Source organism: Felis catus, chromosome A1 (genome assembly GCF_018350175.1).
Source record: "Felis catus isolate Fca126 chromosome A1, F.catus_Fca126_mat1.0, whole genome shotgun sequence".
In the NCBI taxonomy this organism is placed as follows: domain Eukaryota; kingdom Metazoa; phylum Chordata; class Mammalia; order Carnivora; family Felidae; genus Felis; species Felis catus.
Genome location: NC_058368.1, coordinates 188,555,053 through 188,572,247, shown reverse-complemented (window position 1 = coordinate 188,572,247; position 17,195 = coordinate 188,555,053). Strand labels below are relative to the sequence as shown.

At 40.2% G+C, this 17,195-nt stretch overlaps 1 protein-coding gene across 1 annotated transcript in view; it reads right to left on the bottom strand.

Annotated features, from left to right (window-relative positions):
* RNF145 (ring finger protein 145) overlaps positions 1-6,941 on the bottom strand; it is a 60,701-nt gene extending 53,760 nt beyond the window's left edge. Inside the window, exons 1-2 of the mRNA XM_023260095.2 lie at positions 6,810-6,941; positions 1,146-1,348 (exon numbers count right to left, since the gene is read on the bottom strand). Of these exons, the coding sequence (XP_023115863.1) occupies positions 1,146-1,329 (184 nt within the window). The 5' untranslated portion in view covers positions 1,330-1,348; positions 6,810-6,941. The remainder of the gene's footprint in view (positions 1-1,145; positions 1,349-6,809) is intronic.
* Between the last annotated feature and the right edge of the window lie 10,254 nt (positions 6,942-17,195).

Genomic DNA, 17,195 nt, shown 5'->3' with positions numbered 1-17,195 from the left:
AGACAGGACAAACCCTTCACAATTCTATAAAATATATACTTCTTGATGGACAACTCTAATAATAATATTATTAAACCACTGTCATCAAACCACATCTTGAGTTATGTTATAGTAATGCCAAATGAAACATTATTGCTATGATTACATATAAACCAAAAATTAATCTAAAAATCAAGGATCATCACTGTCATACTAGATGAATTTTTACCTGTTTCCTGCCTGTATTTCTTTTCCTTATTTTAAGATTCTAATTTTTTTTTTTTTTAATGTTTATTTTTGAGAGAGAGAGACAGAGAGACAGAGCTTGAGCAGGGAGGGGCAAAGAGACAGGGAGATACAGAACTGGACACAAGTTCCAGGCTCCGTGCTGTCAGCACAGAGCCCGACATGGGGCTCAAATTCATGAACTGTGAGATCATGACCTGAGCCAAAGTCGGAGGCTTAATCGAGTGAGCCAACCAGGCCAGGTACCCCTTGAGATTTTGTTTTAAGTAATCTCTGCACCTAACATGAGGCTCAAACTCACAACCCCAAGATCAAGAGTAGCATGTGCTACTGACTGAGCCAGCCAGGTGCCCTTCCTGCTTGTATTTCTTGACTTCTACCTCTTTAACCTCAACATTACTTTAACCACTAACTCCAAATCATATCAATTATATTTCAAGGAATATATATATTTTTAATATTACAAATGTCATTTCCAACATTTCATTTAACTGAAATAAATGCCTTATGTTCCACTGATACTAATGTTCTGGAACAATAAAGAATATTGCATTTAGGAAGCCTCCCTTCTTTGTTACTAACAAAACCCTTAATAGACAAATTAGAACAGACCAAATGTCTGGAAAATTTGTTCTCATTTACATTTTATCATATTAAAATCTAAAATGTTTTCTTCTGCCTTCTAGTGTCATCCAGTAAAATAAACCCAAAACTGTCTGTTCTCCTCTAGCCCTAATAATTCATATGCAATGGTAAGACAAATTATATTACAAACAAGATTCATAAACATTCATCAATGACTGTATCGCTGTCATTTCAATGTAACCAAACCTCATTTTACTCAAATTCAAAATCATCTTAACAAAGATATAAATCAGAATGCTCACTAACAGATTAGCAAAGGTGATATAGACACTTACCTACATAATGCATATTAAGAGCCAAGTACTTATACTGGAAAAGAGGGTTGTTACTGAGGCTACTTCTTTGGATCTGCTGGAAGAAGGAGCTGACATCCCATCTGTACAGGACATCCAACAGCATGATGCTTGGCACCCTCAGGGCCACATTTAACACTGCCTCCAGTTTTTCCTTTGCAGCCATGTTTTTTCTTGGAGCAGACCTAAAATTCAGGAGATCCAACATATAAAAAATAAGTCACCTCAAACAGCTTTTAGATATGCTCTTAGGAATCTAATGGATGCCATATCTATACAAACACTACATAACAACGTATAAAACTCCTCAGCCACAGCTACTACTTCTAGGCTTTCATGAAGCAATCTTTATATTGCGTTTTCTGACCCTTCCTTACAGGTCTTCCCAGTCTGCATAAGTGGTAAGGCCTCAAACTTTATTTTTAAAAGCTTAACTCCAACTCTAGGCACTAGCAACAAAACACCCTAATAATACTACAGCTTTTGTCCAATTAACTTGAAAGGAAAAATTCACTCTTATAAAAGTGAGATTTATGTAGGTCTTAAAAAAGAGCAAAATTTAACTGATTAAAAAAAAAAAAGCCTAAGCTATTCAATAAAAATTTGCTAACTACACATTTAGTTTGCAGCATCTCAAAGACTTATCCTTTTCTATATTACTTGCAATCAAAATTGAAGTACTGAATTTACATGATGTAGATACAATTCAGAGAAACTCACGATACAGGTAAATAAAACATTGTTCACAATATTATTTCCTTGAATCATTAAACTCTTCATTTGATATTCCCATAATCTGCCTTCAAAGTGGGAAACAACTGCAACATCAAATTCTTCCTATGATATACAGATATGCTGGCACATGGAGTCTGCAGCCCCTGTCTGTGCTCAGCTGTTGATGAGTAGTACGAATAGAATTAAAAAAAAAAAAAAAAAGGAAATGAAAGATCTCCAGGACAATCTATTATTTAAAAGGACAATTCTGTGCAACACTGCTTTGTATGATAGTGCTGCAAATTAATCCAAGGAATTATGAGAATCAGGCAAACAAGTGTGTTAAAGACAATTTTAAAAGTAATGATAATTCTGGATTGTTGGCTCTGACAATATCCTTTTAAGAATTTTGCTGAGAAAGCTAAACACATTTCCAGCTTTGGCAGTAATTTCAGACATTACAGGACAAATGAAAACATTTATTTCTGAAGAAAATTACAGTGACAGATTACTATGCTATGGTTAAATATTTGCCAGTATTTCCATTTTACCCTCTAATTTTCATAGCTTCCTAGCTCAGATAGTTTAAAAAAAAAAAAAAAAAAGAGCTCAACTTGGCAAACCATTAATAGAAGTTTGTCAATCACTGAAAAACTGATACATTATATCAATCATTGAATGATCATAAATCATTCCCATTACTTAAAAGTTATCCTAAGAATGCACAATTAACATTTTTATTAATAAGTATTGTAATTCTGATTATTTTCAATGAATAAGATCACTTTAATAATTTTCCTACATAAGAAATAAATATTGTCAGAATTAAAACCTAACTGTTGTGTCCTATGGGGGGAAAAAAAGCACTGAAAAATAAAAACTCTACTCAACATTTAGTGCAAATTACACCATTCAGGAATTTCAATTTCTCAAAGCTCATGAGAGAAAAAAAAAATCTTGAGAAGAAATAATACCAAAATATCACATTAACATCCTTCCAACAATAAGGCTAAGGTGACTTTTATTTCCTTTTCTGTTTGCCAAATGTTGTAGAATACCCATTATTGGGGATTAAAAAAAGAAATTCTTCATAAAAAGTATAACATGCCTAAGCTATCTAGATGACTTAAGGAAATATATAGAACATAACTACTTACTAAGGTGGTCAAACAGATAAACAGTCAAACTCAGTTGGGAGTTTATTTCAAAGTACACGAACAATGGATTTTTCTCACAAAACACCAGTCCCGTGTGAAAATCATTATGGACTAAGATAACAGTATCACTGACAGGCTTTATACTATAATGGAATATACTTTTTCCATAGTCTAGAATCCAATATAAATCACTACTGCTTTTGTAGGGACTATTACTAAGTTAGTACTTGTGGTCCATATTCATTTCATCTGAGTTAGAGCCTTCCTCCTTTTTTAATGTTTTGCTGGTTTTACATGTACCCATTTTTACCATTTATTGCAGCTCTCAAAGGGGTAAAGAAAAAAAAATTTTAAGTAAACCAATAACCACTCCTGCATCACGATATGAAATCAAGATATGAACAACTAACAAGAAAAAAAATCTCCTTAATTCTTCTGGAGATTCAACTCTATTACAGAAGAGGGCCATTAGCATAATGGTACAAATTCCCTCTCAAAAACCACTATTCCTGCCTCACATATAGAAAAAGGGAAATCTTGAGTTCCTAAAGCTCTCAATACAGAATATCCGAGACTGATCCCCAAATTCTACTGCATAGTAAATCCAAGACCCAAATGTCTGAATTAAGAAAGGACCTTGTATAGAATGAAATATGCCCACTTAATAACAACCCCACTGCTTATAAACATTTCATTTATTTCTGTAAGTTATATTTTAGCAAGTCATTGGCAAGCTGGGCCTATATGTGGACATAGAGGAAACAAATTCATGGAAAACCAGATCTAAAATATTACCCACAAAAGCTGTGGAAAGACACACACACACACACACACACACACACACACACACACACACAAAATCCCCAGCCCAACTTTGTGATTTCTAAAGTGTAAGTGCCACATGATAGGGTGATCACCATCACAAATACCACACACTACACTCCAGCACCACACACTAAATTAACATCTAAACAAAATGTGGAAACATTTATCTTGTTTAAAATCACTGAAGTCACTCACATTTGCCAAGCCACTCTATTAGAAGCATGAAGTAAAAATGGAGCTTTCTCCCCTGGCATAAAAAGATTATTGTATTTCTATGATGTTTGGTTGAAGCCTAATTTATCTTTTTCCTAGATTTATTATCAGAGCTAATGAGTATATTCCAAGTCAGAGGAAGATTAAAATTCTCTTAAAATCATAGTAATACCAAATTATCCTCAAAAATAAGTAAAGGAGCTGAACACAAAGATGACACTCCTAAGGCCAAATATTGAAGTTATTTCCTGTCATGTTCAATTACACATATTTTCCCCTCCATGAAAGATTTTTATATGTCCTCCTTGAAATGTTAACAGAACTGGGAAAGTAATATGCCAACACAATGTTTCAGCAAGTAATGTAAACTAAATGTGACTCAAACTTAAAGATGTTTTTACACAGTGAAACACCTTAAAAAAAAAATCCCTTCCAAAAATGGCAAAAAACAAAACAAAACAAAACAAAAACTCAACAAAGCTAACCAAAAACAGGACCACAATGATTTCATTAGATGACTTTCCCAGGCTTGGAAGCAGCAATCACTACTTACACAGTAATGTCCTGTACAAGTATAACGTTGCACAGCTCACCATTCATATTTGTGGGTTAGGAAACACAGTCTCATTCTACACCTTCCTGGAAACACTCTGATTTTTGTTTTATGAAGAAATCACACAAATCATCCAGAACAATATGGAAAATGTATGTTTTTAAAGTAATAGCTTGTCTGTTGAAGAATTAAGAAAAAGAAACGGAAAATGGGATCTTACCAAAAAAAAGGCTATTCATATCTCCTTTTTAAAAAGGCAGATAAACTCCCTTTTTAAAAAGGCAAATAAAAAATAAATAAATGAGAAAATCATATGACCCAATTTTAAATTCAGTACGATAGATAATTTAAGGCTGAAAGTTTCTACACCTTTCTTCCGCTTCGAAAGAAAAAAAAAAAAATCACCATTAATCTCCTTTCTTTGTCCAATCCAATGGAAAAAAAAAAATTCTACCATCTGCTAAAACCAATCTCAAGAAAAATTTTCTGGCTGTCCATACATTAGGATGGTAACCCCTGAAAATGTTATAGGGCAAAGCTAGAGCCTAAAATCATAAGTAAACTCAGCCAAAACTGAGATACCCAGGAGGAGAACGCACCTCTTACATAAGCATTGGCACATGTTTTAAATATAGCTGGTCCTCCCCACTCCCACACTATTGTTAGCTAACTTTGTATGTACCTGGTTTCCACATAAACTACTAGCAATTCTGTGGCTTCTCATCTCCAAAGTGGCAAAGATACAGAATCCACTCTGAATAACAGGACCATCTTTCAACTCTTAAGGAGCCAGACAGAGGGAATAAAAACTGCTCTCTCTGCCATTGGGCGCTCAGCCTGGGTCACGACTGCAGCACCGACAGCTCATCCTTTGGGCATGATTCAAGATTCAGTAGAAGAGCACAGTCCGCATTTTAAAAAATAAAAAGGCACACAATCCTCTCCTTTCCTTTCAAACTAGTTTCCTGTTTACTGCAGACAGCGATGCAAAGCCATCCATTAATCTTTGATGCCTTCTCACTGCAAAGCCCCCTTCCTCTCTCCCCGCACCTCCTCCCCCGCCCTCCACGCCTGCTGATCTCAGCCGCGTTTGAACTATAGTAACCCCAGCCCAGCTCGCTGCAAAGCAGGCAGCGCAGCAGCAGGGCCGCTGCCGCCGCGGGGCTAGGGGATTACGTTCGCAAAAACTCTGCCAGTAAAGAGGCCCGTGCCAGGGAGCTCCCCTCTTGTCTGGCCAAGGGTGCTGGCTCCGCCGCGCCACGCACCGAAAAGCTTCCAAATAAAGACACGGGCCAAGTTCATCATCCCCGAGCAGAAAGGGGACTCATTCCTAAAGGGAGGGCAAGGGTCTTGAGTGGGAAAAGCAAAACAGGAGTGGGGTGGAGAAAGGATGGCAGCCGAGAGAGGACGCGATGGGGACAAAAAGGAAGGGATAGAGAACGCTCTCACAGTGAAAAAGGACAGATGGGATGCAGAGCAAATGGGCCCCCATTCGAAGAATGGCTTGGCAGGCCTTTCCGCACCCCCAAACAACCTCAAACCGCATGAAAGAAGGAAAGAGGAGGCTGAGTTTGGGGCTGCGTAGACCAAAGGATAAGTCAAAAGGAAAGAGGGAGGGAAGCTTAGAAGCAAAGCGGACAAAGACGCAAAAGAGGGAAAGTTGGAAGTGGGAACTAGAGAAAAGGGGCTGGAAAGGAGCACCTAGGAAGGGGCAGCTCAGGAAGCTGCTTAGAAAAGACCTCGAAAGGGGGTCCTAGGGATGCGATGGGGCAGAAGCTCAGAGAGAGAGCATCTTAGGAATGCCAGGGGAGGTAAGGGATGTCTCCGGGAGGGTGAGCAATTAAGGAGGCGGCGCTCAAGGCCCTGGAGCTGGCGGAGGGGACTCTGTACGGGGAAGGGGGGTGGGAAGGGAGGGCAGAGAGTCGGAGAGAGCTGGTGGGGGGCCAAGAGGTCTGCAAGAGGGGCGGCTGGTCAGGAGGGAGGGGACGCCAGGGGAGAAGAGGGGATGTGGACGCCGCCGAGACTGGGAAGAAGGTGGGAGGTGAACCGAGGAAGGGGCGGGGGAGGGGGGAGAGGAAGAAGCCGGCAAAAGGGTGGGGGAGGGGAGAAGGAAGGATGTGGGAAGAGAAGGGGGCGGGGGAGCCTGGATGAGAAGAGGCCAGCCAGGGCGGACGGCTCGGTCACCTCGGGCAGTGGCCTCTCTCCCCGCAGGGCGGCGGCGCCGCCGGCGGGCAGGCGAGCTCCGCAACTCCCCGGCTCTCTCGCCCGCCCTCCCGTTCTTCTCGGGCGGCGGCGGCGGGGGCCGGGACGGCGCGGCTCACAGCGGCGGCTCCTCCGCGCCGGGCCTTGGTTGCAGCGTCTTGGGAGGCGGCGGCAGCGGCGGCGGCAGCGGCCCGACCCGTGCGGTCACCATCGTCCGCGGCGGCAGGCGCTCGCGGGCCGAGCCCCTCAGCAGCCGACGGCGGCCATGGCCTACTGCGCTCGCTCCTCCCGCCCCCGGCGCTCTGCGGCGGCCGCGGTCCGCTCTAGCTCTCTGCGCCTGCGCGCGCCGCGCCCCTCCCCCGCCCCCGCGCGCGCGCTCTTGCGCTCACTCACAATCGCACGGGCCGGGTGGTTCCCGCGCCGCCCCCAGTACGTGGGCGGGAGACGCAGTCCTCCCGCGGCCCACGCAGCCGGGCCCAAGCGTCTGTGGAGACGCTTACCACCCCGACCCTTGCACGCACCCTGTGACACGCGCCATTCTGACACACGTGCGCTCTCACACTCCTCAAATACCAGAAGCCGCGAGCGCTCACACCCACACTCACCTGCTGCGACCACGTGGGAGAATTGGAGGGGCTGATCTTCACCCGGTGCAACCGCAGTAGCAATGATGCCTGAATTTTTTTAACTCCCTCACTGACTGGACTAGACTGTCAACTCCATGGCGTCAGGGACCAAGTCTGTGATGGCTCAGCAGTGCCTAGCATAGAATAGGCGCTCCATAAGCCTCTGTTGAATAAGTGACTGGATGCCTGAATAAGTGAATTGAAAACGTTCACTATCTTTAATTTTAAACTTCCACCCCTTAAAGAATTTGTTCAAAGAATTTTATTGTAATACGAAATTGAATAGTATTTGTGTGTTGCTTTTGGTCGAAGGTTCAAAATAGAGGTAAGTGGACACACCCCCTTCCCAAGGTGCCCCACTGACCAGCATCCCTACCTTAATTTAAATGTCAATATACCTTTTAGGGCTGGAACTGTTCCCCACTTACCCACAATACAAAGCCTGAAGCATGTCTCACGTGCACAGAACAAATCAAGGATGCTGCTAGTGTTTTTTGCTTTGGCAAGACACCTTATTCCCCAGTTTTTGTAGGACTTCACCGACTCTCTACAAATCCCTCACCACCTGTGACACCCCTTCTCCAGGAAACAAAAAATCCTACACTATTCCTTGCTGTGTCTTTGGTCAGTAACTGGAGAGCCTGTAGCTACTAGAAACCAGTCTGGCCTTTGATGTTGGTAGTGCCTATATACACAAAGACACACACCCAGGAGTGGGTAAAATGTTGCAACTATCCTGGATCATCCTGAAATTGTGAAACCTCAACTTCGGCCTGTTACAAGAGAAATTAATGTATTTCAATGTAGATCTCTGTGTTGGGGGCCCTCCTTGGAAATTCAACTCTCTGGCCTCTGTGCTTTAAACATAAATCTCCGGGGCTCCTGGGTGGCGCAGTCGGTTAAGCGTCCGACTTCAGCCAGGTCACAATCTCCCCAGTCTGGGAGTTCGAGCCCCACGTCGGGCTCTGGGCTGATGGCTCAGAGCCTGGAGCCTGTTTCCGATTCTGTGTCTCCCTCTCTCTCTGCCCCTCCCCCGTTCATGCTCTGTCTCTCTCTGTCCCAAAAATAAATAAACGTTGAAAAAAAAAAAAAAAAAAGAAAATTGTTAAACATAAATCTCCAATACCTCACAACCTTTGTATCTTGCTAAAATTGTAAAAGAAAGCTTTCCTGGAGGCATCCGACATTCAAATTCTGAGTAACTTCCCTTCCACTAGTTTGATAGCTCTATAGAAATGAAGTTTTAAAAATTTCTGGGAAGTATGTTCATAACTCTCTGTAGACAGCTTTCATCCTGCTGCCTTAGACTAGAATAATCAGGCATGCTACATCCTAGAAAGGCCGTTTTATGAGTCTCTTTATACAGCCTGGTAAGTAAGAAATTAAATTATAGAGGCCGCATGACTAATGACTAGAATAGAAAACTGCCCAAGATAGCAAAGCCTTATACCTTGGTTTCCATCACCGCATTTTAACAACTTTACTACTGACTTCAGGCAAGAAAACATAAGGCCAGAAACAGATTGCAAAGAAGTCAAAATCTGTATAACCTTAAATTCTTACGGGATTTATTTATTCTTTTAGGGTAAACTGCAGAATATTGAAAATGTTCCTTTAATATTGTTACCGGATTTGTGTGTTTTGTTTAAATGGAGGAAAAGCTTACCTCAGCACTCACATTTCCTTTTTTAAAGGAAAAAAAAATGGCTTCAAAGTTCTATAACCCTCACTAATAAGTACTCTGTACTTGTAAAAGCAGGACAAAGTCACGTCTTTTTCACCTTTGAGTTTTACAGCAGTTGCCTATAAATGCTAAGTTCAAAACAAGTGAAGAAAATTACTCTGGTAATGAAAGGGTTACTGCTATTATATTGCTGCTAATCCAGTTTTGGGAAAGCTCCACATTACCAGATGCAGGTAACTGAATCAAACTAAAAAGAAAAAAGAAAAAAAAAAAAAAAGAGGGAAAAAGACTGGGGGTGGGGCAGTAGAGAAGACTACTCAAATAGAAGCAGTTACAGTGTAGAAAGTACTTTCTAGAGGCACCCAAAAAAGCAAAGGTTAGGAGCAAAACTTACTATAAGTACCTGAAACCAAGCTTAAGCAAATGTCCAAATACCACAAACCTGGCCATAAAAGGAATTAGCTTCAGGGGTAGAAGGAAAGAACTGGAATGTTTATGACTATGGAATGGGAGACCATTCAGGATTCCAAAGGTCATCTTCCTATTCACTAAATGTATGCAACATTAAGGAGGAAGTCAGCGTAAAGTTTGGAAGAGTGTATGTTTGTTACAGCTCTAGCCATTCCAAAAGACTAGTTCCTGAATGCCTTATAAAACCAGCTATTGCTAATAAATCCCATAGAAAATGTCCTCTGCTGCAAATCTGCAGATAGCTGATGGCCAGTTCACTACGCCTTCTAGATCCAGAGATAAGATCTCACATAACAGACTTCACATAATGGGGCCCAAATCCAAAAAACTCAGAGAGCCAACTCTGGAGATATGGAGGAAAGGTGAATTTTCATGTATGCATTTATTCACTTACTTTATTCCTATGGGCACTTTGAGGTTTTCTCCATCTAATTCCAAAATAATTAACTTTTTGAATAGAAGAGTCTAAATGACATATAAAATCTCTTTCGACCTGACTACCCTTACTGTTTGATTTTGAAAGCCGATTCTAAGAGGAAAACTAAAGTTTTCTTAGGCAACATGGTTCAGTAAAGGGGAAATAAGCTTTTTTTGAGATATAATTGAGATCTAATTCACATATGATACAATACACTTTTAAAGTGTGCAATTCCATGGTTTTTAGTAGATTAACAGAGTTGTGCGACCATCACAATCAATTTTAGAACATTTTCATCACCACCTCTCTTCCAAAAACAACACAAAACAACAAAAAACCTGCTGTATCCCTTAGCAGTCATTCTCTTTGCCTCCCCCGCTTAGGCAACTACTAATCCTTCTCTCTCTTACAGATTTAGCTATTCTAGACATTTCATATAGGTTATGTCATACAAAATGTGATCTTTTGTGTCTGCCTTCTTTCCCTTAGCAACAAAGTGCATCCATGTTGTAACATGTATAGTTATTTCATTTCCTTTTATTGCCAAATAACATTCCATTGTATAGCTATATCACATTTTGTCTATCCATTCACCAGTTGATAGACATATGAGTGGTTTCCACTTTTTTTTGGCTCTTATGAATAGTACTGCTATCAACATTCGCATATAAGTCTTTGTGTGGACACATATTTTCATTTGTCTTGGGTATATAGTTAGGAGTAGAATTGAATCACCTGGTCACATGGTAACTGTTTAACTTTCTGAGCAACTGCCACTGTTTTCTAAAGTGGCTGCTCCATTTTACATCCCCACCAGCAGTGTACAAGGACAGATTTACTGTTAGATTCAGATACCCCCTACTTGTTAGATATGGGACTCTGTGCCAAGTGTTCATAATTTACAAACACCTCCATTTGTCATCTGTAAAACAAGGATTAATGACAGTATCTATTTCACAGGATTATAATAAAAAAATAAGTAAAACTATGTATATTAATGTTCCTGGTACAAAGTAAGCCCTCAGTATATATGTTATTAGTAGTTCCCTCTGTCTTTGGTATCCGGTTGGCAACATTTATTCTGTAATAAAGTCAGACAGAGATAAAATTATAACTGCCTATTAACAATAAGAAATGCATATACATGGTTGGTGCTGAATAAATATTTTTCATGGATAATTGGAAAAGCAATAGAACTTACACTGTTCTAATAACAAAATAAATTTATCTTCTTCTGTCCTTAGGTCTACAGGAGGCTACAGGAGGGAAAAAATATAGAAACAAGTCCTGTTTTGTTTGGTTTGGATTTTTCAGATTTTCCCCCAAAACATTTTTTATTTTCCCAACTTTTTTTATCTTGTAGAGCTTCAAATATACAGAATTGTTAAAAAATTGCAATCATCACTCATATGCTCATCTATATTCAGCAATTGTTAACGTTTTGAATATTTGCTTCATATGTATGTGTTGTTTGTTAAGCTATTTGAGAGTAAATTACAGACATCAACACATTGCACCCCTTAATACTGCAGGCTGCCTCTTCTAAAAATAACAGCTTTCTCCAATATTACCAAATGACCTTGCCACACCTAAGAAAATAAATGATAATTCCCTAATCTTTTACTATCCGGCTGATGTTCCAATTTTTACATTTCTCCCCAAAATATCTTTCACAGGTAACATTTTTCCTAACCAAGATCCACTCAAGTTTCACCCATTGCCTTAGTTTTATGTATTACAAACCAGTTTTGCTTTTAATCCATCTGAGTACTTGCGGACTGTTTGGAATCTCTAACATCAGCAGGAGGGAAAAATGTATTGTTGCTATCATTTTCAGATTTAAGCTCTGCTGGTGTACCTCTATTTTACCCAGCCACTTTCTCTGTTTAATTCTGATTAAGACAGAGATGGCTAGTAATGCAAAATTGTGTGTTGCTTTTCAAGCATGATGATATTAGCTAAATACAATGGGTACTGATTGTCATAGACATTTGTTAGTTTCCTTCCCAATATCTATTATTCTCCTTTTTCTCTTTTTAATATCATCTTGAACAGTCTAGCCATGCAGTCTATTGTGGATTAATCACTTTACCGTATCTCCCTTAGTGATTAGTCCAGGGAAGGACTCATGACCCAAGTCAATCAGGACAAGACTCAACACCAGAGCTTTTGACCAGAGCTTTCTCTTTCCTGCTAGATCTAAAAAAGGAATCCCATAATTTCAAGGACTACGGGCAGTCATCTCGGATCCAAAAGGTAAGAGCCAGCCTGAAAATGTCTCAAAGCAGGTCAAAGAACCTGCAACACAAAAAGAAACCAGGACCTGGTCACAGTGTATGAGTCCTGTTCTAAGCCTCATGTGAAGCCAGTGTGTCCACCTTCTATTCTTCATATCAGCCAATACATTACTTTTGCTTAGCTACTGTGGGGTGAGTTTTCTATTATTTGCAGTTAAAAGAGTCCTAAGGCATTCAATCCTTTTAATCTGTAGTGTAATATGCTGTTATAAACAGAAGGAAGTAACTTAAAAAAATAATAAATAGAAACACAATTGTACAACTTAACAAATTATAAAACAAAGCTATTTAATCACTCTCCAGAAATAGAAGCTTGCTAATACCCCAGAAAAGCCCCACATACTCTTTCCCATCACAACTATCTCACCACAAAGGTAACCATTTTTCTGACTTTAATATAGTCACTTCCTTTTCTTTGTTTAACCACCCAAGTGTGAATCTCTAAATACTGTAGTTTAGTTTTGCCTGTACTTGAATTTTATATACATGGATGCCTATAGTATGTATTCTTTGGTGACCAGATTTTTCTGCTTAACGTTGTGTTTGAGATTCAGTTATATTCTTGTGTGAAACTGCGGTTCAGCCATTTTCACTGCGGTATAGAATGCTATCACATGCATAGAATATTATTTGTTTATTCATTCTGCTATATATGAGCATTTGGGTTCATGAACACCCAAATTACAGTTTGGGGCTGCTACAAATTATGCTATCAACATTTTTGCTCTTGTCTCCCAGTGCACATGGGCACACATTTCTTTAGAAAAGAATTGCTGGGCCATAGTCTGGAAGTATTCAACTTGGAGGTGTTTGCACCAATTTACACTCCCAGCAGCAATCCCTCAGAGTTCCCATTGCTCTGCATTCTAGCTTACAGTTGACGTTGTCAGTCTTTCAAATTTTAACCACTCTAGTGAGTTTGTAACTTGCATTTCCCCAACTGCTTATGAGGTTGAGTACCTTTTCACGTATTTCCTGGCCTTTGGACTTCCTCTTTTGTGAGTTGTTCAAGTCTCTTACCCAATTTTCTCCTGGGTTGTTTATCTTTTGCTTTTTGTTTTATAATCCTTTATATTCTGAATGTAAGCCCCTTGTCAATTATATACACTGCAAAAATCTTCTCTTGTTCCATAGCTTCCTTTTCATTCTCTAAATGGTATTTTTTAATGAACATAAATTCTTAATTTAATTTATATTAAATGCTTCTTTTAAGCCTGTTTCCCCCCTGCTCCACAGTGTCATCCATTGTAAGTCAGGTGTGTATATTTGAGTAAGTTTGTTTCTGAACTTACTATTCCATTCCACTGGTTTGTTTACCTTGATGTGGATACCAAACTGTTTCAATTACTCTAGCTAAATAAGAAGTCTTGATAGGTTGTTGAGCGAGTCCTCTCCCCTGAATTTTTTCTTTTCTTTTGTTTTCTTTTCTTCAAGAGAATCTTGGCTCTTTGCATTTCTTTATCAATTTTGGAATCAAATTTGGAATTTTGGCTTGTCAAGTTTCCTAAAATCTAGTTCAGATTTTTAGTTTTTCACATGGAGGTCTTGTATTACCTTTTATTACATTAATTCCTAGATATTTTATGTTTTTGATGCTACTACTAATGGTAATTTACATTTTATATTAGTCTTTGAATATGAAAGAGTAAATCTCAAGAGTCCCTGTCCCTGGGAACTTTCAGTCTCTTGGGTTTGGAGACAGACCCATAAATGGTTTTAATATAAAGCTAAATGAATTGGTTACGATAAGGTAGGCAAAGTTTACCATGGAAATACAAATGGGATGGATTAGAGCATTCTGTAGGGTCACAGGGTGGAAGGAAGGAAAAGGCATTCTAATTGTTGAAAAATAGATAAGGAGTCACCTGGTGAGTAAAGACTTGAGGCAAAGAGGGGAAGAGCACACATTTTACATACACATTTCAGGATGTTAACATGAGACACGTCCTGCCTCAGGGAGTTGCCAAAACAATACAATGGGATGTCAGCATGGGTGTGAAGTAAATTCTCCCTGGGCATAGTTTACAAAAGGAATGTGAGCAAACTAGTTCCAAGGCTCCTGGACCCATTTATCCAGATAATAGTGTAAAAGCGTGAGCAGGATTTGAGAGAAGTTTCTCTGGAGAGAGCTGTTGCTGTCAGTACCAAGCAAAGGAAGCATCATGGGGGACACTACCTCCTTCTGCTCAGGTCTGATGGTAGAGAGATCTTCTATGAGACCATTCACAGAAGTTGAAATATGTTCTCTGCAAAAGACTGAGAGAGTAAAAGACAGTGTGGCTGTCTTGGGACGGACGAGCATTATCAGAGTTTATCAAAGGAAGCAAAAGGTGTGTGGGTGTTTCCCAAGGAGCAGATGTGCACCACATGGCCCCAGTTGTCTGGAGTCCTGTACAATAGGACTAAATAGAAGGACAGAGGAGACTGATAGTAAGAAGTTGGAGATAAAAATCCAATTCCTAGGGCCACATGTGATCACCTAGAATAAGGATGCATCCACCCAGGTCATTGAAGAATTAAGAATCTTCTAGGGGTACCTGGGTGGCTCAGTCAGTGAAGATTCTGAATCAATTTCAGCTCAGTCATGATCTGACAGTTCATGGGATTGAGCCCCCACATAGGGCTGTGTGCTGAGGGTGTAGCCTGCTTGGGACTCTCTCAAAATAAATAAACAAACTTTTTAAAAAAATGAATTTTGGGGCACCTAGATGGCTCAGTCAGTTAAGCATCCGACTTCAGCCCATGACTTCGAGCCCTGCATTGGGCTCTGGGCTGACAACTCAGAACCTGGAGCCTACTTTAGATTCTCTCTCTGTTCCTCCCCCACTTGCACTGTGTCTGCTCACTCTCTCTCTCTCTTTCTAAAATAAATAAAGATTAAAAAAAATTTTTTTTACATAAAAAAAAAAAATTAAAAAAAAGAAGAATCTTCAAACAACCCATGGAGAGCCACCAGCTTGCCTTAGTTGGTCAGTTATAAAAAGCCAGCTAGCTTCTCCTAGTTGATAGACCAGTAGCAGTCCGGTGCTGATCGTTCAGATTCTACAAAGTAACCAGCAACCAATGTGGAAGCAGCCTAAGTACTCTTGCAACCAGGTCCCCCTTCTAAGTCACTGTGTGGACTAGCATCCTGGGGCTATTAGCAAATCACTTTTTGTTGTATTATCCCTGTATCTTTTCAATCAACTGCTATTAAAAAAAAAAAAGTGCACTAGGTACTAAAAGAGAAAGCTTCAAGTGTAGCCATCTGCCAGACCCAGAGAAGTTGAAGACCCCCAACAAGTATGAACTTCCCCATCCCTGACCTGTCCCACTTCGAGCGGTCTCCACCCAGGTAGGGTCTGATGCAGTTGCTGGTACACTGGAAGGAAGGCAGTGGGGACAGAGCAGAAGTCCACCACTTCACATATGGAGAGATCTTTCACTGAAGGGAGATTGAAGCATTTAATTAATCTTCTGACTGGACACATTCTAATTACCTAATCAAGACTGTGATTTGTAACTTAAAGTGAGTAGGACTGCGCATCCATTAAGAAGTCTTGGGATCTGCCCAAGTTTGCTTTGGAGGGCAGGGCAAATAAATAAAATAAAATAAATTTTCTGAATAAAAATTTTGACGGCTAGTGGGTAACAAAATCAGATACCCCCAGAGTGTAAAGTACATGCAAGAAATGAAAAGCAGTATAATTATGATTTGATCTCAGATTTCCAGAGGGAATGTAGGGAGAGATGAAGTAAACTGGGCTCTATTCAGGAGCTGAGGAAAGATTTTCCATGGCATGCTAAGGAGTCTGGACTTTAACAGGAAATGAAGCAATACTGAGTAGTTAGCACAGGACAGTAATAGTTACTGGGCATTTACTATGTTCTAGTCTCTATACTAGGTAGTTTAAATGAATTATCACATTGTGCTCTGCTTCCTGTCAGTCTAGCCACATACCAGAAAAGGTAATGAGTTTGTTCATAGAGACACTTCTCTGAGTCCAGAACCCAAACTCCAGTTAAATCTAAGCTTTGTTCTTTTATTTATTTTTTAATATTTATTCAGTTTTGAGAGACAGAGAGAGCAAGCACACACATGAATGGGGGAGGGGCAGAGAGAGAGGGAGACACAGAATCTGAAGCAGGCTTCAGGCCCCGAGCTGTTAGCACACAGCCTGACTCACAGCTCAAACTCAAGAACGGTGAGATCATGACCTGAGCTGAAGTTGGATGCTTAACCGACTGAGCCACTTAGGCACCCCCTCTAAGCTTTACTCTTGTTTCCCCTCCCCCCCAAGCTTTACCCCTGACTACCTGTGTGACAGTGGGCAAATCACTTGACCTCTCTATACCTCTGTTCCTTCATTTTTTAGGATGGAGATAATTGTCCTATCCACCTCATAGAGTTTTTGTGCCCCCATTTTTTGTGACTTCAACAACATAATCCATGTGGGATTTTTTTCCTTTTTCTTTTTTTTAAATTGTGGTGAAATTCATGTAACATCAAATTAGCCACATGTTGTTGTTGTTTTTTTAAATTTATTTATTATTTTGAGAGAGACAGAGACAGCATAAGTAGGGGAGGGGCAGAGAAAGGGAGACAGAGAGAATTCCAAGCAGGCCCGACATGGGGCTCGAACCCACAAAATGTGAGATCACGACCTGAGCCAAAACCAAGAGTCAGACACTAAACCAACTGAGCCACCCAGGAGCCCCCCAAATTAGCCATTTTAAAGTGAACGATTGAGTGGCATTTAGTATATTCACAATATTGGGCAAACACCACCTCTACCTAGTTCTAAACCATTTTCTTTGCCCCCAAAGGTAACCCTCTGCCTGTCAAGCAGTTGTTTCTCCTAATCCCCTTCCTAATCTCCTCATTTAACATTC